This window comes from Salmo trutta, chromosome 18 (genome assembly GCF_901001165.1).
Source record: "Salmo trutta chromosome 18, fSalTru1.1, whole genome shotgun sequence".
Classification (NCBI taxonomy): Eukaryota; Metazoa; Chordata; class Actinopteri; order Salmoniformes; family Salmonidae; genus Salmo; species Salmo trutta.
The window spans coordinates 1,966,429-1,989,331 of record NC_042974.1 but is presented as its reverse complement, the minus strand read 5'-3'; the positions used below and the strand labels follow the sequence as shown (position 1 = coordinate 1,989,331).

General features: G+C 44.6%; 1 protein-coding gene across 4 annotated transcripts in view; it reads left to right on the top strand.

Moving 5' to 3' along the window:
- The window catches only part of adamts14 (ADAM metallopeptidase with thrombospondin type 1 motif, 14), a 128,770-nt gene that overhangs the window by 33,738 nt on the left and 72,129 nt on the right, over window positions 1-22,903 (top strand). For all 4 annotated transcript variants that reach the window (XM_029697491.1, XM_029697492.1, XM_029697489.1 and 1 more), the window contains exons 3-4: window positions 9,772-9,928; window positions 19,027-19,223. In XM_029697491.1, coding sequence (XP_029553351.1) covers window positions 9,772-9,928; window positions 19,027-19,223 — 354 coding nt within the window. The remainder of the gene's footprint in view (window positions 1-9,771; window positions 9,929-19,026; window positions 19,224-22,903) is intronic.

Genomic DNA, 22,903 nt, shown 5'->3' with positions numbered 1-22,903 from the left:
TGATAGGACTGGAACCATGACATTTAGGAACACAACTGATAGGACTGGAACCATGACATTTAGGAACACAACTGATAGGACTGGAACCATGACATTTAGGAATACAACTGATAGGACTGGAACCATGACATTTAGGAATACAACTGATCGGACTGGGACCATGACATTTAGGAATACACATTGACACATTGACTCTGTACCTGTACCCCCTGTATATAGCCTCCACATTGACTCTGTACCAGTACCCCCTGTATATAGCCTCCACATTGACTCTGTACCGGTTCTCCCTGTATATAGCCTCCACATTGACTCTGTACCTGTACCCCCTGTATATAGCCTCCACATTGACTCTATACCTGTACCCCCTGTATATAGCCTCCACATTGACTCTGTACCGGTACCCCCTGTATATAGCCTCCACATTGACTCTATACCTGTACCCCCTGTATATAGCCTCCACATTGACTCTGTACCTGTACCCCCTGTATATAGCCTCCACATTGACTCTGTACCGGTACCCCCTGTATATAGCCTCCACATTGACTCTGTACCGGTACCCCCTGTATATAGCCTCCACATTGACTCTGTACCGGTACCCCCTGTATATAGCCTCTACATTGACTCTGTACCAGTACCCCCTGTATATAGCCTCCACATTGACTCTGTACCGGTTCTCCCTGTATATAGCCTCCACATTGACTCTGTACCAGTACCCCCTGTATATAGCCCCGCTATTGTTATTTACTGCTGCTCTTTAATGATTTGTTATTCTTATCTCTTACTTTTTGGGGTTATTTTCTTAAAACTGAATTGTTGGTTAGGGGCGCGTAAGTAAGCATTTCACTGTAAGGTCAACACCTGTTGTATTCAGCGCATGTGACAAATACAATTTGATTTGATTTGGACTATATACAGGTCTAAACAATGTAAAGATCTACACTATGTAAAGATGTGCACTATGTAAAGATCTACACTATGTAAAGATCTGCACTATGTAAAGATCTACACTATGTAAAGATCTACACTATGTAAAGATCTACACTATGTAAAGATCTACACTATGTAAAGATCTGCACTATGTAAAGATCTACACTATGTAAAGATCTACACTATGTAAAGATCTACACTATGTAAAGATCTACACTATGTAAAGATCTGCACTATGTAAAGATCTGCACTATGTAAAGATCTACACTATGTAAAGATCTACACTATGTAAAGATCTACACTATGTAAAGATCTACACTATGTAAAGATCTGCACTATGTAAAGATCTACACTATGTAAAGATCTACACTATGTAAAGATCTACACTATGTAAAGATCTGCACTATGTAAAGATCTACACTATGTAAAGATCTACACTATGTAAAGATCTACACTATGTAAAGATCTACACTATGTAAAGATCTACACTATGTAAAGATCTGCACTATGTAAAGATCTACACTATGTAAAGATCTACACTATGTAAAGATCTACACTATGTAAAGATCTGCACTATGTAAAGATCTACACTATGTAAAGATCTACACTATGTAAAGATCTACAGTGCCTTCAGAAAGTGTTCATACCCCTTGACTTTGTTTATTTATTTTTATTTCACCTTTATTTAACCAGGTAGGCAAGTTGAGAACAAGTTCTCATTTGCAACTGCGACCTGGCCAAGATAAAGCAAAGCAGTTCGACACATACAACAACACAGAGTTACACATGGAATAAACAAACGTACAATCAATAATAAAAAATCTATATACAGCATGTGCAGATGAGGTAGGATAAGAGAGGTAAGGCAATAAATAGGCCATGGTGGCAAAGTAATTACAATATAGCAATTAAACACTGGAATAGTAGAATGTGTAAGTTGAGATACTGGGGTGCAAAGGAGCAAGATAAATAAATACAGTATGGGGATGAGGTAGATTGGATGGGCTATTTACAGATGAGCTATGTACAGGTGCGGTGATCTGTGAGCTGCTCTGACAGCTGGTGCTTAAAGCTAGTAAGGGAGATAAGAGTCTCCAGCTTCAGAGATTTTCGCAGTTCGTTCCAGTCATTGGCAGCAGAGAACTGGAAGGAAAGGCGGCCAAAGGAAGTGTTGGCTTTGGGGATGACCAGTGAGATATACCTGCTGGAGCGCGTGCTACGGGTGGGTGCTGCTATGGTGACCAGTGAGCTGAGATAAGGCGGGGCTTTAACTAGCAGAGATTTATAGATGACCTGGAGCCAGTGGGTTTGGCGACGAGTATGAAGCGAGGGCCAGCCAATGAGAGCATACAGGTTGCAGTGGTGGGTAGTATATGGGGCTTTGGTGACAAAACGGATGGCACTGTGATAGACTGCATCCAATTTGTTGAGTATAGTGTTGGAGGCTATTTTGTAAATGACATCGCCGAAGTCAAGGATCGGTAGGATGGTCAGTTTTACAAGGGTATGTTTGGCAGCATGAGTGAAGGATGCTTTGTTGCGAAATAGGAAGCCAATTCTAGATTTAATTTTGGATTGGAGATGTTTAATGTGAGTCTGGAAGGAGAGTTTACAGTCTAACCAGACACCCAGGTATTTGTAGTTGTCCACGTATTCTAAGTCAGAGCCGTCCAGAGTCGTGATGCTGGACGGGCGAGCAGGTGCGGGCAGTGATCGATTGAATTGCATGCATTTAGTTTTACTTGCGTTTAAGAGCAGTTGGAGGCCACGGAAGGAGAGTTGTATGGCATTGACGCTTGTCTGGAGGGTAGTTAACACAGTGTTCAACGAAGGGCCAGATGTATACAGAATGGTGTCGTCTGCGTTGTGGTGGATCAGAGAATCACCAGCAGCAAGAGCAACATCATTGATGTATACAGAGAAGAGAGTCGGCCCGAGAATTGAACCCTGTGGCACCCCCATGTAAAGATCTACATTATGTAAAGATCTACACTATGTAAAGATCTACACTATGTAAAGATCTACACTATGTAAAGATCTGCAGTGCCTTCAGAAAGTATTCATACCCCTTGACTTATTCCACATGTTGTTGTCACAGCCTGAATTCAAAATCGATTAAATATTTTTTTTTCATACACATCTACACGCAATACCCCATAATGACAAAGTGAAAACATGTTTTAAGAAACGTTATTGAAAATAAAATACAGAAAGATGTCATTTACATAAGTATCCACACCACTGAGTCAATACTGTGTAGAAGCACCTTTGTCTGCAATTGTAGCTGTGAGTCTTTCTGGGTAAGTCTCTAAAGGCGTCCGCATGCTTTCCAAGTGAGGGGGGTTTTTCTGGAGGCAGTTCAGAGCCGAAGTCTACGCCCCTTCGTCGGTGATTGGTCAACAGTAGGGATTCTTCATAAAGTATTTTTTGAATTTTTATTTATTTATTATTTATTACAAAAAACACAAGGAAGGGGTAACATTAAAGTATTAGAACATGAAGGACAAACAATACAGCATCAAGACACTATCCAACATGTATCAGTCTTTCCGCAACAGAGCCATCCTTATGTGTGAGGGTGTGTGTGCATGATAGTGATATAAATATATGTCATAGTTTCCTTTTTCATGATCACAATCTTGTGAAGCCTGAACCCTCCAAGATCCCCCCACAGTCCCCCCCCCAGAAGAAAATAAAATAAAAAATACAATTAATTCCATTCCCCACCCCCAAGAACCTCCCAATGCACCAACAACCAAGAGAATGAACTAAAGAGAAAAAAGGAAAAGACAGAAGAAAACAGCAAATAATAATGCAAAACATATAAAATAATAATACATTTAAAACTAAGGACATCAAGGACAACTGAAATCATAACAGCAATGCCAACTGTATATGTTTGTGTGCATGTCTGGCACTATTACATGTATGTGTGTGTTCTTGTATGTGTTTATTTGAATGAGAGTGTGTGTATATGCATGTGTACAAACACCTGCACGGCATCAGCCTCAGGCAAACCGGCATTAGTTGTAAAAACATTGCCATTTAGTGTCATTCAAATGTACTTTTATTATGTTTTATTTTGACTTTTTTTTTCCTTTATCTTTTGACCATCATTCTATCTCTCACACAGCAACTCCACTCCCACTTGTCTCCAATTCCACATACCAACCCTCAGCTTCCCTCAGCCCATCCCATCTGTCTCTGCTGGCCACCCACTTCGTGTTTCTACGCAACACATATCTATCAACTATGCTATGATGTTTAACATACTATTTCAATCTATCTAATTGAATAGAATCTACAGATTGCGTGTTGAAGATAAATACTTTTACTAAGAGTACTAGTATATTAGTAATTGACTGACCCGGTCTCTCCAGATCTCCTAACAGTACTATTTCTAGGGTCAATTTTAGATCAATGCTTTGCATTTTCAGCCATTCCTGAACCTGAGACCAGAAACAGGCTACCTGAGGGCAATACCAAAATAAATGGTCTATTGATTCTGTATCCTCACAACAAAACCTGCAGAGCTTCAATGATTTTATGCCCCAAATATTCCACATTTTGTTGGTGGCAAGAATTCTATTTAATAATTTTAGCTGAAAAGCACAAAGTCTTGAATCTTCGGTTGTTTTATGTATCAACTCATACACCCTGTACCACGGAATCGGTACATCAAAAATCTCTTCCCAACTATTTTGCAATCTGTATGGCACAGTTGTCAACATCCTGGTCCTCAAATGAAACTGCTATACTTTCCTATTTATGCTATTTTTATTCCTCCGCCAGTTTTGATCCTTTAAATTGGGCAGACAGACCAGTTCCCTACCTCCTCCTGCTGCCACCCGCCTCCTCCATTTTTGGGGCAATGCTGTACTCAATTGGTTGTACTCTTGGATTGAGCAGACCTTCCCGTACAATTCTGATAACTCCATGAAGGACATAACTCTACCATTACAATTTACAATATCATTTAAGAACAAAATACCCTTTTCAAACATATTTCCCATAAATACAGGTATTTTATCAACCAGCACATTTGAGTTCAGCCATAATATTTCTTGTAATATTTGTTCTATCTTTTCAGGGGGATGAAATTGAAATTGTAGCCAGCTCTGCAATGCTTGTTTGAAAAAGACAGATACTTTGAAAAAAAGTATCATTTTCAATTAATCGAAAATGAGACATGGCAATCTGCACAAAGGCAAAAAGGCAATTTTTAAACAATGGATGAGCTTTTCTTATTAATCTACTTGAGAACCATTTAGGGTTCAAATAAAACTTTTGAATGAGTGAAGCTTTTAGAAAGAGGTTTAGTGCTTTTATATTTAATAATCTCAACCCACCCAATTCATATTCATTATATAGATAGGCTCCAGATATGCCCCTGGTGGGATATACAATGAAATCAATGTGTATTTTTCACCATGTAAGGTACAATTCAACATTAGAAAACGTCCTTCTTGGTCCGTGTGCTGAGATATAATGGAAAAGGGTTTGTTCTTATTTATCAGGATGCCTACACCTCTGCTGTTACTACAGTAGGTGGCAGTATAGGCCTCTTCACCCCGGCTCCTCTTTAAATATTCCATTTCTATTTTTTTTTTTTTTTATGTAACTCTTGCAGAAAAACCACATCTGCTGACAATTTCTTTAAGTGTTCAAGAACCTTGTGCTTTTTTCCCCCCATCATGAAGCCCATGCACATTCCATGTAATAAGTTGGATTTTATTGGTCTTGTATAAAATCCAAGTGTCACGACTGTGTGTAGGAACGGACCAAGGCGCAGCGTGCGTATCGTTCCACATCTTTATTATATTGTGAAACTTAGCCAAACAAACAATAACCTATAAACAAACAACAAACCGTGACGACAGAGGTGCAACATGCACTAACTCAAAATAATCTCCCACAAACACAGGTGGGAAAAACAACTACTTAAATATGATCCCCAATTAGAGACAACGATAACCAGCTGCCTCTAATTGGCATTCATACAAAAACCCCAACATAGAAAAAAGAAACTAGAACACAACATAGAAAAAATAAACTAGATTAAACTCCCCAGTCACGCCCTGGCCTACTCTACCATAGAAAATAAGAGCACTCAATGGTCAGGACGTGACACCAAGTGTGTTCCGTCTATCATTGAAGAACCAGATAAAACATGTTAGCAGACATGTCATATGAGGGTGGTGGACATTCCATAGAATGGGAGTCATAGTATGAATGCATAGTTATTATATCCATTACTTAGATAGAGCGTGTGAGCACTTTATTACACTTTCATTTGACAGTTATTACACTTGTCAGTTTTTTTTTATCCGTAGAAACTGACTGTACACTGAGTGTATACTTTTTCAGTGTGTCTATGTGATCCGCTGTGGGAATTGAACCCACAACCTTGATGTTGACAGCACCACACTCTACTCTTACCAACTGAGCCACGATGACAGGACCACCTCATTAGTTAAGCAGGGAAAAGATCAGTGGTTGTTTTAAAGCTCCAACATATGAGCACCATTAGACTCTGCAGGTCGAGCTATTCCACCATCTCCTCTCCCAGCTTCCCATTAGACTCAGTAGGCCAGGCTATTCCATCATCTCCTCTCCTAGCCTCCCATTAGACTCAGTAGGCCAGGCTATTCCCCCATCTCCTCTCCCAGCTTCCCATTAGACTCAGTAGGCCAGGCTATTCCACCATCTCCTCTCCTAGCCTCCCATTAGACTCAGTAGGCCAGGCTATTCCCCATCTCCTCTCCCAGCCTCCCATTAGACTCAGTAGGCCAGGCTGTTCCCCATCTCCTCTCCCAGCCTCCCATTAGACTCAGTAGGCCAGGCTATTCCCCCATCTCCTCTCCCAGCCTCCCATTAGACTCAGTAGGCCAGGCTATTCCCCATCTCCTCTCCCAGCCTCCCATTAGACTCAGTAGGCCAGGCTATTCCCCATCTCCTCTCCCAGCCTCCCAGATGTTTGGCTGCTGTAGTGTTCTAGAGTGGTGTCGCTAGACGTCCTCCCCCAGACAGCCCCAGTTCAGTTTCCGCCCACCGACCAGCTGGCTGGTAAAAGAAAAGACCACAGAGGAAGTATTCATACATTTGTTTGCCTGGCATTTCCTGGTTTTAAAGTGATGGATCCCTCCGTTCTTTCCTATTGGCTACACCTCCTCCAGTGTGTTATTGTTACCTGTCCAACTTGAGTTTGTTTTTCCTAACAACAAGTTATGTATGAGAAGATGCTTAGGATTCTTTATGATAGGGGTCACATTTAGCTGTGTGTGTGTGTGTGTGTGTGTGTGTGTGTGTGTGTGTGTGTGTGTGTGTGTGTGTGTGTGTGTGGTTAAATTTGGCTGCATAACAGTTGTTCTCACTTCTTGTGCATATTAAGTTGTGTACCATTTTGTCTGGGATCTGGAAATACATATCTCTCCCTGCCAAAATGCAGATGTTTTTTTTCTCATTTTTACCAGCATAATGATGGCCTACTGTATTTTCTAAAGGAAAGGGTGTGGGTTCCTCAGAGAATGTTGGACATGAGTACAGACTCTAAAGCATCACATCCAACAAAATGTACTGTGTCACACATTTCAACTAAGTTTACTGTGTCACACATTTCAAAAGGAATCTACCACTGTTCATGTCATTACCAAACAAATGTCATCACCCATTTATAAATGTGAGAGTAATTGTTATGTCATGGGATTGCATCATCAAACTACTGGAGAACTGAACTAGTTAATTATAGGAGGAGGAGAGGAGGAGGAGGAGGAGGAGAGGAGAGGAGGAGGAGGAGGAGGAGAGAGAGGAGGAGGAGAGAGAGGAGGAGGAGGAGGAGAGAGGAGAGGAGGAGGAGAGAGGAGAGGAGGAGGAGAGAGGAGAGGAGAGAGGAGAGAGGAGAGGAGGAGGAGGAGGAGGAGGAGAGAGGAGAGGAGGAGAAGAGGAGGAGGAGGAGAGAGGAGGAGAGAGGAGGAGGAGGAGAGGAAGAGGGGAGGAGGGGGAAAGAGGAGGAGGAGAGAGGAGAGGAGGGGAGAGGAGAGGAGAGAGGAGGAGAGGAGAAGGAGAGAGGAGGGGAGGGGAGGAGAGAGAAGAGCGAGGAGGAGAGAGGAAAGGAGGAGGACGGAGAGAGAGGAGGAGGGAGAGAGGAGAAGGAGAGAGGAGGAGAGGGAGAGGAGTGGATGGGGGAGTGTAGAGGAAGACGAGTGGAGAGAGGGGAGGAGGAGGAGAGGGGTGGATGGGGAGAGGAGAGGGGTGGATGGATGGGGGAGAGGAGAGGGGTGGAGAGGAGAGAGGAAAGGAAGAGAGGGGAGGATTGGAGAGGAAAGGAGTGCTCTACAATCATGCAGAAATGACTGTGCCAGATGGCATGGCTCTGCAGTCTGGACTCATGAAATACTCTCAGAACCAGTATGGAAGACCCTGGGCTCTGCCATCTCTCTCTCTTTGCTTTGAATCAAACTCTCAGGGGTCATACAGAGTTGAGATGAGACATATTGGAGAGAGAGCTGGTATTGTGTCCTTTACAGTTTAGAAGTCATTATGGACCTCTGCCTCTCCAGTGATTGGTTAAAAATGAGTTTACCTCACAGTAGCCCCACAATTGAATGTTTCCTTCTTAATTTTTTTTACTATTATTGTTCAAATTATTGAATAAAACCGTATGAATAGAAATGCTAGACTGAACAATCAGATATATAATTTGCTTGGAGAAAAACACACAGTCAAACGTTTTCCAATCGTTTTGAAAGTAACATTGTTGAATGTTGAAATAATTATCTCAATTATTACGACCTATGTAATTTCCCATTTGATTCCCCATACACTGTAGTCTAACTTCTTATTGATAATTATAAGCTCCTCTACAATTACAGCTTGAAAGAAGAGGAGATTACTCAAGGATGGATATGGAAGAGAAGGGAAATCATTTTAAAAATAACATTTTACATTTTAGTCATTTAGCAGATGCTCTTATCCAGAGCGACTTACAGTAGTGAATGCATACATTTCATGGATTTAAAAAAAATAATAAAAAAATCATTATTTTTTTTGTACTGGCCCCCCGTGGGAATGGAACCCACAACCCTGGCGTTGCACACACCATGCTGGCGTTGTAAACACCATGCTCTACCAACTGAGCCACAAGGAAGACTATAACCTGTGTACTAATACGGAGGTTTATGTACTAATACAGGGGCCTGTGTACTAATGTGAATACCTGTGTACTAATGTGAATACCTGTGTACTAATGTAGAGGCCTGTGTACTAATGTGAACAGTGGTTGGAAAAAAGTAAATATACCTTAATAGAAAATTATTAAGTAAAAGTAAAAGTCACCCAGTAGAATTTTACTTGATTAAAAGTCTAAAAGTATTTGGTTTAAAATATACTTAAGTATCAAAAGTAAAAGTATAAATACTTTCAAATTCCTTATATTAAGCAAACCAGATGGCATCATTTGCTTTTATAATTTTTTTATTTGCGGGTAGCCAGGGGGACACTCCAACACTCAGGCATCATTTACAAACTAAGTATTTGTGTCTAGTGAGTGCACCAGATCAGAGGCAGTAGATCCCTACTGGGATGTTCTGTTATGTTCATGAATTGGACCATTTTCCTGTCCTGCTAAGCATTCAAAACGTAACAAGTACTTTTGGGTGTCAAGGAAAATGTATTGAGTAAAAAGTACAATATTTTCTTAAGGAATGTAGTGAAGTAAAAGTTGTAAAAAATTGAAATATTAAAGTAAAGTACAGATACCCCAAAAAACTACTTAAGTAGGACTTTAAAGTATTTTTACTTAAGTACTATAAACCACATTATGTGAAGACCTGTGTCTTTTTCCAGGCAGGCCTGATCCGGACTGATAACGGGGAGTTTTTCATCGAGCCTTTAGAGAAGGGTCAGCAGGATGTGGAGGTGAAAGGTCGTGTCCATGTGGTCTACAGGAGATCTGCCATCAAAAGTGAACCAGTCCAAAGAAGGAAGGACCTCCACAATGAAGGTAAGGGAAGGGAACAGCACCAGTGTAGTGGAAAGAGGAGGGGTGAGTGCACACACACACACCCAGACACACTCACACTCACACACACACACACACACACAGACACACACACACCCAGACACACACACACACACACACCCAGACACACACACACACACACACACACACACACACACAGACACACACACACCCAGACACACACACACACACACCCAGACACACACACACACACACACACACACACACACACACACACACACACACACACCCAGACACACACACACCCAGACACACACACACACACACACACACCCAGACACACACACACACACACACACACACACACCCAGACACACACACACCCACACACACACCCAGACACACACACAGCAGACAGACTGTTCACTGCACCAGCTGTGAGGAATGCTAGGCCCCTATGAAAGCAGTGGAGAAAAGTCTGTCTCTCTGCTCTGCAGTTAAAATGGACCTGACTGCTCCATGGATTCCCTCCTGTCCGTGAACAACAGCTTGAGCATCTGGCGGTAGGCTGTCCTACTCTTCTAGGTGCCATAGATTCTCTCTCCAGTGTCTGTGACTGTGAAGTTGATGTACAGTCATACATACTAAACAAATGAGGGTTCCTCAAGGGTTCTTTGGGAAGGGTGATGGTTCTATGTGGAACCATAATGACTCAAATAGCCCTTTGAGCTCTTCAAATGGTTCTTTACAGTTCAGAAAATGGTTCTTTCCTCTTCTAGTGCTAATTAAAATGAAGGGGAAGCAGCTCATTAGAATATTTGGGGGCGTGGTTTACACACAGCTCTTTTTGTGCAGCTGTGAGTGAGAGTGTCATGTCAGGTTATCTGATGTGTTGTGTTATGCCATTACATTTTGTATATGACTATGGCCAGTGATGGTGTCCTGTGAAAGACTCATGTTATGGCCTTGTGTCAGTTGAGAACAGATGACTAAATCAGTCAGTGGGTCTGAATTCTCTCCTCAGGGACCCCAGCTGTTCCAGAGGAAGCTCATTTGATTCAACTTGTCAATAATAACACCTATGGTATTTTAACAATATAACATGTCTGACCAGAATAAAACCCTGTGTGGTTTTCAATAGGATCTACAAAGAACATTTAAGATTAAAGAAGGTTCTTTATAGAACCATTCTCCATAAAGGTTCTATAAAGAACCATAAGAAAAGGGTTCTACATAGCACCAGACAGGGTTGTAGCCATAGCACCAGACAGGGTTGTAGCCATAGCACCAGACAGGGTTGTAACCATAGCACCAGACAGGGTTGTAGCCATAGCACCAGACAGGGTTGTAATCATAGCACCAGACAGGGTTGTAGCCATAGCACCAGACAGGGTTGTAACCATAGCACCAGACAGGGTCGTAACCATAGCACCAGACAGGGTCGTAACCATAGCACCAGACAGGGTTGTAGCCATAGCACCAGACAGGGTTGTAGCCATAGCACCAGACAGGGTTGTAACCATAGCACCAGACAGGGTTGTAGCCATAGCACCAGACAGGGTTGTAACCATAGCACCAGACAGGGTTGTAGCCATAGCACCAGACAGGGTTGTAGCCATAGCACCAGACAGGGTTGTAATCATAGCACCAGACAGGGTTGTAGCCATAGCACCAGACAGGGTTGTAGCCATAGCACCAGACAGGGTTCTAACCATAGCACCAGACAGGGTTGTAACCATAGCACCAGACAGGGTTGTAGCCATAGCACCAGACAGGGTTGTAACCATAGCACCAGACAGGGTTGTAACCATAGCACCAGACAGGGTTGTAACCATAGCACCAGACAGGGTTGTAGCCATAGCACCAGACAGGGTTGTAACCATAGCACCAGACAGGGTTGTAGCCATAGCACCAGACAGGGTTGTAACCATAGCACCAGACAGGGTTGTAGCCATAGCACCAGACAGGGTCGTAGCCATAGCACCAGACAGGGTTGTAGCCATAGCACCAGACAGGGTTGTAGCCATAGCACCAGACAGGGTTGTAACCATAGCACCAGACAGGGTTGTAGCCATAGCACCAGACAGGGTTGTAGCCATAGCACCAGACAGGGTGGTAGCCATAGCACCAGACAGGGTTGTAGCCATAGCACCAGACAGGGTTGTAACCATAGCACCAGACAGGGTCGTAGCCATAGCACCAGACAGGGTCGTAGCCATAGCACCAGACAGGGTTGTAACCATAGCACCAGACAGGGTTCTAACCATAGCACCAGACAGGGTTGTAACCATAGCACCAGACAGGGTTGTAACCATAGCACCAGACAGGGTTCTAACCATAGCACCAGACAGGGTCGTAACCATAGCACCAGACAGGGTTGTAACCATAGCACCAGACAGGGTTGCAGCCGTAGCACCAGACAGGGTTGTAGCCATAGCACCAGACAGGGTTGTAACCGACAGATGGCAATGTCAATAGGTAGCAAAGTATGTTGTAATTAGCTAGCAATGCTAACATTAGCTAGCTAAAATCTGGAGGTCTCCCCTCAAGCTTTATACTGCATCTAAAGTCAATCTGGCGACATCAAAAGGTTTTCCTACTAATTATTTGCCTTTAGAAATGTCATTTGTGTTTTCAAGCCTCAGTAATGCACTTCAGATCACCCCGTCATCAGCGTCCAATGAGGATGCATTGAGTAGAATGCTCTGTTGAGCATCAGTCCTAAAAACGAACGTTCAAAATAATATTGTGAAGCAACGTGCAACCCATGAATATAGAACCTGAGGAAAGGGTTCTTCATATCACCATACAGGTTCCATTTAGAACCTCATGAGCATGGTTCTTTATAGAACCTTAAAAAAGGGTTCTATAGAGCACCAAAAGGGATCTGCTATGGTTACAAGCCAAAGAACTCCTATCTGATACTAGAACGGAAGTTACAAATGTAACTATGGTCATATGAATACCATTCAGACCATCAGTACGGTGTAAAGTATGGATTATATCCCATGCGCTCCCCGCAGGTCCAGTAATAACAACAACAAGTCACGCCGGTGACGAGACAGCGTGGGAGAACGTGCCCCCGCGGTTCATATAAAACTGCACGTCAGACCACGCACTGTCTCAGAGAATCTTCTCGCCAAAAGAGTCAGAGGGACGGGAAAGCACTCTGAATCTAGTTACCATAGTTACATTCTTCACTTCCGTTCGACTTCATACCTTTCATACCGTCAGTTCGGTTGACAGTATGGCTGACTCATACCAACAAGGTCACGAGGAATAGCACTATTAACTTCTGACTAATGCTCCAGTGCCACTGGAAGAACAGCAGAGCCCACGGTGTGGCAGGATGCTACTGGTAGAACAGCAGAGCTCACGGTGTGGCAGGATGCCACTGGTAGAACAGCAGAGCCCACGGTGTGGCAGGATGCCACTAGAAGAACAGCAGAGCCCACGGTGTGGCAGGATGCCACTAGAAGAACAGCAGAGCCCACGGTGTGGCAGGATGCCACTAGAAGAACAGCAGAGCCCACGGTGTAGCAGGATGCCACTAGAAGAACAGCAGAGCCCACGGTGTGGCAGGATGCCACTAGAAGAACAGCAGAGCCCACGGTGTGGCAGGATGCCACTAGAAGAACAGCAGAGCCCACGGTGTAGCAGGATGCCACTAGAAGAACAGCAGAGCCCACGGTATGGCAGGATGCTACTGGTAGAACAGCAGAGCTCACGGTGTGGCAGGATGCCACTGGTAGAACAGCAGAGCCCACGGTGTGGCAGGATGCCACTAGAAGAACAGCAGAGCCCACGGTGTGGCAGGATGCCACTAGAAGAACAGCAGAGCCCACGGTGTGGCAGGATGCCACTAGAAGAACAGCAGAGCCCACGGTGTGGCAGGATGCCACTAGAAGAACAGCAGAGCCCACGGTGTGGCAGGATGCCACTAGAAGAACAGCAGAGCCCACGGTGTGGCAGGATGCCACTAGAAGAACAGCAGAGCCCACGGTGTGGCAGGATGCCACTAGAAGAACAGCAGAGCCCACGGTGTGGCAGGATGCCACTAGAAGAACAGCAGAGCCCACGGTGTGGCAGGATGCTACTGGTAGAACAGCAGAGCTCACGGTGTGGCAGGATGCCACTAGAAGAACAGCAGAGCCCACGGTGTGGCAGGATGCCACTAGAAGAACAGCAGAGCCCACGGTGTGGCAGGATGCTACTGGTAGAACAGCAGAGCTCACGGTGTGGCAGGATGCCACTGGTAGAACAGCAGAGCCCACGGTGTGGCAGGATGCCACTAGAAGAACAGCAGAGCCCACGGTGTGGCAGGATGCCACTGGTAGAACAGCAGAGCCCACGGTGTGGCAGGATGCCACTGGTAGAACAGCAGAGCCCACGGTGTGGCAGGATGCCACTGGTAGAACAGCAGAGCCCACGGTGTGGCAGGATGCCACTAGAAGAACAGCAGAGCCCACGGTGTGGCAGGATGCCACTAGAAGAACAGCAGAGCCCACGGTGTGGCAGGATGCCACTGGTAGAACAGCAGAGCCCACGGTGTGGCAGGATGCCACTGGTAGAACAGCAGAGCCCACGGTGTGGCAGGATGCCACTAGAAGAACAGCAGAGCCCACGGTGTGGTAGGATGCCACTGGTAGTACAGCAGAGCCCACGGTGTGGCAGGATGCCACTGGAAGAACAGCAGAGCCCACGGTGTGGCAGGACGCCACTGGTAGAACAGCAGAGCCCACGGTGTGGCAGGATGCCACTGGAAGAACAGCAGAGCCCACGGTGTGGCAGGATGCCACTGGTAGAACAGCAGAGCCCACGGTGTGGCAGGATGCCACTAGAAGAACAGCAGAGCCCACGGTGTGGCAGGATGCCACTGGTAGAACAGCAGAGCCCACGGTGTGGCAGGATGCCACTGGTAGAACAGCAGAGCCCACGGTGTGGCAGGATGCAACTGGAAGAACAGCAGAGCCCACGGTGTGGCAGGATGCCACTGGTAGAACAGCAGAGCCCACGGTGTGGCAGGATGCCACTGGTAGAACAGCAGAGCCCACGGTGTGGCAGGATGCCACTGGAAGAACAGCAGAGCCCACAGTGTGGCAGGATGCCACTGGTAGAACAGCAGAGCCCACGGTGTGGCAGGATGCCACTGGTAGAACAGCAGAGCATTATCTGGGTTCTATATTATCTGGGTTCTATGTCATCCTTATCTGGGTTCTATGTCATCATTATCTGGGTTCTATGTCATTATCAGAGTTCTGTGATTCAGTTTTTTTAATGACATGTTGATGGCCTTCAGAGTCTTAGTCCTGATGTCATATTTCCAGCTGTTAAGCAATGACGTGGTTCTGAAAGTACTGGAATGTAGGCAGCTGGCTGGATGATTTACAATCATACATCCTATTTGTCAAGTTTAGCCACTTCCATGTTTGTCACATTGTCACTGACAGCATGCGACATGTGGCCTACTTCCCTTCTCTCAGTTTATCCTGATATTATCTCAATCATGTCAAATGCACACCTGCTATCTCCATCCTCCCATGTGGATGATTGGACCTTAGACACACAGAGAGCCCTTGTTTTTCTATAGAGTAGAGTAGTGGATGATTTTACCTTAGACACACAGAGAGCCCTTGTTTTTCTATAGAGCAGTGGATGATTTTACCTTAGACACACAGAGAGCCCTTGTTTTTCTATAGAGTAGAGTAGTGGATGATTTTACCTTAGACACAGAGAGCCCTTGTTTTTCTATAGAGTAGAGTAGTGGATGATTTTACCTTAGACACACAGAGCCCTTGTTTTTCTATAGAGTAGAGTAGTGGATGATTGGACCTTAGACACACAGAGAGCCCTTGTTTTTCTATAGAGTAGAGTAGTGGATGATTTTACCTTAGACACACAGAGAGCCCTTGTTTTTCTGTAGAGTAGTGAATGATTTTACCTTAGACACATAGAGAGCCCTTGTTTTTCTATAGAGTAGAGTAGTTGCTGATTTTACCTTAGACACATAGAGAGCCCTTGTTTTTCTATAGAGTAGAGTAGTGGATGATTTTACCTTAGACACATAGAGAGCCCTTGTTTTTCTATAGAGTAGTGGATGATTTTACCTTAGACACACAGAGAGCCCTTGTTTTTCTATAGAGTAGAGTAGTGGATGATTTTACCTTAGACACATAGAGAGCCCTTGTTTTTCTATAGAGTAGAGTAGTGGATGATTTTACCTTAGACACACAGAGAGCCCTTGTTTTTCTATAGAGTAGAGTAGTGGATGATTTTACCTTAGACACATAGAGAGCCCTTGTTTTTCTATAGAGTAGTTGCTGATTTTACCTTAGACACATAGAGAGCCCTTGTTTTTCTATAGAGTAGAGTAGTTGCTGATTTTACCTTAGACACATAGAGAGCCCTTGTTTTTCTATAGAGTAGTGGATGATTTTACCTTAGACACATAGAGAGCCCTTGTTTTTCTATAGAGTAGAGTAGTGGATGATTTTACCTTAGACACATAGAGAGCCCTTGTTTTTCTATAGAGTAGAGTAGTGGATGATTTTACCTTAGACACACAGAGAGCCCTTGTTTTTCTATAGAGTAGAGTAGTGGATGATTTTACCTTAGACACACAGAGAGCCCTTGTTTTTCTATAGAGTAGAGTAGTGGATGATTTTACCTTAGACACACACAGAGCCCTTGTTTTTCTATAGAGTAGAGTAGTGGATGATTTTACCTTAGACACACACAGAGCCCTTGTTTTTCTATAGAGTAGTGGATGATTTTACCTTAGACACACAGAGAGCCCTTGTTTTTCTATAGAGTAGAGTAGTGGATGATTTTACCTTAGACACATAGAGAGCCCTTGTTTTTCTAGCCACTGAGAAAAACCTTCCTTCTGTGGCAGCCTATTATTTGTCTGACAGATTCCAAGAATTCATTCTAACGACACAGTAGTATTTTCTCTTCTCTATGCTGTGCTGTTTCTCACCTAGGAACATTTATATGATTTACCTTCATCACCTTCCTGGAACTGTCTGCATAAGGAAGCAGGCTAGAGCAAGCGCTGAAAGTCCTTGATTTGGAACAGTATAGAGCCCAGGTCTGGTGGCTGGATGCCCATCTGGTCTAGTGTGTGGGTCTCAGACAGCGTAGTGAGGTGGCAGAGATTCCTTACCGTCATGGGGGAATGTGATCATTTCCAGCTGCCCATAGCCAAATTCCATGTTTTATAACACCAGGCTGTTTTTACATGGTAATAGAAAATGTATCCAGACACATTCCTGTTGCTGTCGACAACAATAATGTTCAAAAAGGAAATTAAAAACATTATGATGTTTGCTATTTCACTTTACTGTTATTTCGGATGGTTTCCATTCTATCCATTGTTGACTTACAAGTAACTGTTGCATTTAGCCGAGTCATTTTCCAGGGACACATATAGCTTAAAAATAAAAGAACTAAAATGCCAAATCATATCCTACTGAGAATGCACATTCACCTGTTTCTTTAAGTTGTATATTCCAGAAGATGATCTCTGACATACAGGACATCAACATTATATTCCAGATATGGGCTATACAGAGGTTTCTGTCATTATATATAGTGTACATAGTTCTAGAGGTTCTAGAGGTTTCTGTCATTATATATAGTGTACATAGTTCTAGAGGTTCTAGAGGTTTCTGTCATTATATATAGTGTACATAGTTCTAGAGGTTCTAGAGGTTTCTGTCATTATATATAGTGTACATAGTTCTAGAGGTTCTAGAGGTTTCTGTCATTATATATAGTGTACATAGTTCTAGAGGTTTCTGTCATTATATATAGTGTACATAGTTCTAGGTGGTTGAACAGGAAGAGGATGTTGACGTGTCATGCTGTTGTTGATGTATGATTGGAGGTGTTCAGGTGATGGGATCAAGGGGTCGTTGTAATGTACAGGTCTCAGTTCAGCCTTGTACAGTCTCTCTTGTTCATGTCTGGACTGTCTGTATCATTGTACAGGTCTCAGTTCAGCCTTGTACAGTCTCTCCTGTTCATGTCTGGACTGTCTGCATCATTGTACAGGTCTCAGTTCAGCCTTGTACAGTCTCTCCTGTTCATGTCTGGACTGTCTGCATCATTGTACAGGTCTCAGTTCAGCCTTGTACAGTCTCTCCTGTTCATGTCTGGACTGTCTGCATCATTGTACAGGTCTCAGTTCAGCCTTGTACAGTCTCTCCTGTTCATGTCTGGACTGTCTGCATCATTGTACAGGTCTCAGTTCAGCCTTGTACAGTCTCTCCTGTTCATGTCTGGACTGTCTGCATCATTGTACAGGTCTCAGTTCAGCCTGATACAGTCTCTCCTGTTCATGTCTGGACTGTCTGCATCATTGTACAGGTCTCAGTTCAGCCTTGTACAGTCTCTCCTGTTCATGTCTGGACTGTCTGTATCATTGTACAGGTCTCAGTTCAGCCTTGTACAGTCTCTCCTGTTCATGTCTGGACTGTCTGCATCATTGTACAGGTCTCAGTTCAACCTGATACAGTCTCTCCTGTTCATGTCTGGACTGTCTGCATCATTGTACAGGTCTCAGTTCAGCCTTGTACAGTCTCTCCTGTTCATGTCTGGACTGTCTGCATCATTGTACAGGTCTCAGTTCAGCCTTGTACAGTCTCTCCTGTTCATGTCTGGACTGTCTGCATCATTGAGACGACACGAGACGATTCCAAAGCTTGGTTGTGTCCCATATTTCTCCCCATTTCCTATTTAAGTGCACTACTTTTGACCAACGCTTGACCAACGCTTGAGCAGCAGTAGGTTATGTCCCCAATGGCACTGTTTTCCCTTTTTAATGTTATGAAGCACCTACAAGGAGTGTACTAAATAGGGAATTGGGAGCCATCGGAGAGGAGGCCATACTATCTCCTCATGTAAACATGCTGCTGTATGCTAAATGTTGCTATGTTACTGGTTGTAATTCCTCATGTAAACATGCTGCTGTATGCTAAATGTTACCTGTTGTAATTCCTCATGTAAACATGCTGCTGTATGCTAAATGTTACCTGTTGTAATTCCTCATGTAAACATGCTGCTGTATGCTAAATGTTACCTGTTGTAATTCCTCATGTCTCTTCTCTTCCACACAGTGACAGACTTTGGGATTGCTAACCTCCCTGCCGCTCTGGACCTCTTGGAGCACAAGGTGACAGAGTCTGAGCGCAAACGGCGGCACGCCAAGAAGGACGACTACAACATCGAGGTGCTGCTGGCTGTGGACGACTCTGTGGTGCGCTTCCATGGCAAGGAGCACGTACAGAACTATGTCCTCACACTCATCAACATAGTAAGTCCATTTTTACTCTTTATGCCACACATATAAATACTTTATGAATGCTATTGGCGGTTCAACGCCAGTGTAGGCCCAAAATATTTTTGGTATGTCAGATTTTTCTGGCAATGCTCACATAGTAACTTCTATTGGCAGGAAGGATGTTTGACCTGCTTTTTATATTTGTATCACCAACAATTTTGGGGAAAATCATGATGAAAGTGGCCTTTGTAGGCCCTTTTTAAACCCTGTGGCTGCGTTTACACAGGCAGCCCAATTCTGATATTTTTTTTTCTCAATTAATTGTTCTTTTGATCAGTCACATCAGATCTTTTCAACATCAGATCTTTTTCAGAGCTAAACTTATTGGTCAAAAGACCAAATAGTGAAGAACAGATTAGAATTGGGCTGTCTGTGTAAACGCAGTACATGATACAGACAACATCTTAGTGTTGTCATACTCCTTATATTGTCCTCTCAAATATGGAGAATGTTTAGATTTTGGAATACAATTTTTCACACTAATTTCATCAGCATTTAAAATACTTGTATTAATATCTCAAAAGTACCCTTTTTTTTTACATATTGGTTGTAACAATATATTCTTCAAACACATCACATTTCCAGAGTGGGCTCTCTGGTACTTTTAATGATAGGACCCATTTTATACATAGAAATGTATATTATAGGTCATTAACCAATCACAGCCCTCCTTTAGGATTGCACATTCAGCAAATCACCAACAGAGGGAGTTCCCTTTTGAATCCATTTTCCTATTCACTGTGTTGGCGGGGCTCATAAATCGTATCTTCAGAGTTAGCAGAGAGCCCACTCTGGAAATTGTATGTACTTGTAGAGTATATTGATCCAAACAATACTGTTGAGATATTCATATTTTAAATGTTGCATAAATGAATGTGAAAATAGTATTTCAGAATCAAGACATACTCCGCATTTTAGAGCACACTATAAAGACTTTGTCTGTGTCATGTATATTTCACAGATCATAGGGTTTTACAGGAGGCATGTATAGGTTTAAAAAGGGTCTACTTTCATTATGATTAATACCATTTAAATACCAATTAGTGAAAAAATTGTTTGTGATACAAATGTAAAAAGCATGTTAAATATCCTTCCTCCCAATGAAGTATCTATGTGATAACTGGCAGAACAATCTGAGATATAAAATATATGGGGTCTACGCTGGCATGGAATCGCCCTATGTGAATGTTACACATCACATACTCACCACTCTACTTAAGTGTTACCTTAAAAGGTCCCGTACACTTAAAAATCATGTTTTTAATCAAATTGGATTATATTAGGATGAAACGAGATGAAAGATGACCAAAGTATAACAAATGACTGTTGCTTCTAAAGTTTGATCATAAAGTCACACTTGGATTCAGGAGGCGGGATTATTACGTTTTTTTTGTGACATCACAAAAAGGCTCTCATTTTAATGCACCAATGGTAACGTCTTATTCTCTTACCTAATTTAAATAAGGTACGCCTTGTAACCAACATGGCAGAAGGCGTGTTTGCAGAGGGGTATGGTTTACATAGCTAGTTAGCTAGTCAACTGATGCCTAAAGTTGACTGCAGCGTGTCAACAAATATAATTAGTGGTTTCTCCTACTCATCTATTCTAAGGCAAATGTACTTATAGGTTTCAGCTTTCATCTGGGTCTGCTGTTCGCTAGAGAAGTTGCTGGCTAGCTAGGTCTTTAGCCAGCATTTAACAAAAGCAAGGGGAAGGGTTGCCAAAAACCCCCAACACAGTTGTCATGTCATTACGTCGAGAGACATTTCAAACAGGAGATTCATGCAGACTTCTTGACATCATTGATAGTCATGAGTTATGAACATTGTCTAAGAGGTAATATACACTGAATATTCCAAACATTAGGAACACCTTCCTAATGCTGAGTTGGAAAAACCCACTAGTGTTGCAGTTCAAACCGGTGCTCCTGGCACCTACCACCATACCCCATTCAAAGGCACTTCAATCTTTTGTCTTGCCCATTCACCCTCTGAATGGCACACACACACATTCAATGTCTCAATTGTCTCAAGGCTTCAAAACAATTCTTTAACCTGTCTCTTCCCCTTCATCTACACTGATTTGAAGTAACAGCAATAAGGGATCATCGCTTTCACCTGGTCATGGAAGTAGTATTTGGTCTATATTGATGCTTTATTCAATAACCAAACAGGATTGATACATAATTTGTGAAACCGTGAGAGAGTATGTATGACAGGATTGGATGTTGCATGCAATTTCATTGTTGTTTGAGTTGATTTGTGTATCAGAAAATTTGCTTGAGATAATGTGACTGCTCACTGTGTCCACGGGGCTTCGCATAGACGTTTTCAAAGAACCGTCATTCAAGGTGAACTCCCCGCCCACTCAGCCTGCTAGGTCCCCGCCCACTCAGCCTGCTAGGTCCCCGCCCACTCAGCCTACTAGGTCCCCGCCCACTCAGACTGCTTGGTCCCCGCCCACTCAGCCTGCTAGGTCCCCGCACACTCAGCCAACTAGGTCCCCGCCCACTCAGCCTACTAGGTCCCCACCCACTCAGCCTGCTAGGTCCCCGCCCACTCAGCCTACTAGGTCCCCGCACACTCATCCTACTAGGTCCCCGCCCACTCAGCCTGCTAGGTCCCCGTCCACTCAGCCAACTAGGTCCCCGCCCACTCATCCTACTAGGTCCCCGCCCACTCAGCCTGCTAGGTCCCCGCACACTCAGCCTACTAGGTCCCCGCCCACTCAGCCTGCTAGGTCCCCGCCCACTCAGCCAGCTAGGTCCCCGCCCACTCAGTCTTCTAGGTCCCCGCCCACTCAGTCTACTAGGTCCCCGCCCACTCAGCCTGCTAGGTCCCCGCCCACTCAGCCTGCTAGGTCCCCGCCCACTCAGCCTGCTAGGTCCCCGCCCACTCAGCCTACTAGGTCCCCGCCCACTCAGCCTGCTAGGTCCCCGCCCACTCAGCCTCCTAGGTCCCCGCCCACTCAGCCTGCTAGGTCCCCGCCCACTCAGCCTGCTAGGTCCCCGCCCACTCAGCCTACTAGGTCCCCGCCCACTCAGCCTGCTAGGTCCCCGCCCACTCAGCCTGCTAGGTCCCCGCCCACTCAGTCTTCTAGGTCCCCGCCCACTCAGTCTACTAGGTCCCCGCCCACTCAGCCTGCTAGGTCCCCGCCCACTCAGCCTGCTAGGTCCCCGCCCACTCAGCCTGCTAGGTCCCCGCCCACTCAGCCTACTAGGTCCCCGCCCACTCAGCCTGCTAGGTCCCCGCCCACTCAGCCTCCTAGGTCCCCGCCCACTCAGCCTGCTAGGTCCCCGCCCACTCAGCCTGCTAGGTCCCCGCCCACTCAGCCTACTAGGTCCCCGCCCACTCAGCCTGCTAGGTCCCCGCCCACTCAGCCTGCTAGGTCCCCGCCCACTCAGTCTGCTAGGTCCCCGCCCACTCAGTCTGCTAGGTCCCCGCCCACTCATCCTACTAGGTCCCCGCCCACTCAGCCTGCTAGGTCCACGCCCACTCAGCCTCCTAGGTCCCCTCCCACTCAGCCTGCTAGGTCCCCGCCCACACAGTCTACTAGGTCCCCGCCCACTCAGCCTGCTAGGTCCCCGCCCACTCAGCCTGCTAGGTCCCCGCCCACTCAGCCTGCTAGGTCCCCGCCCACTCAGGCTACTAGG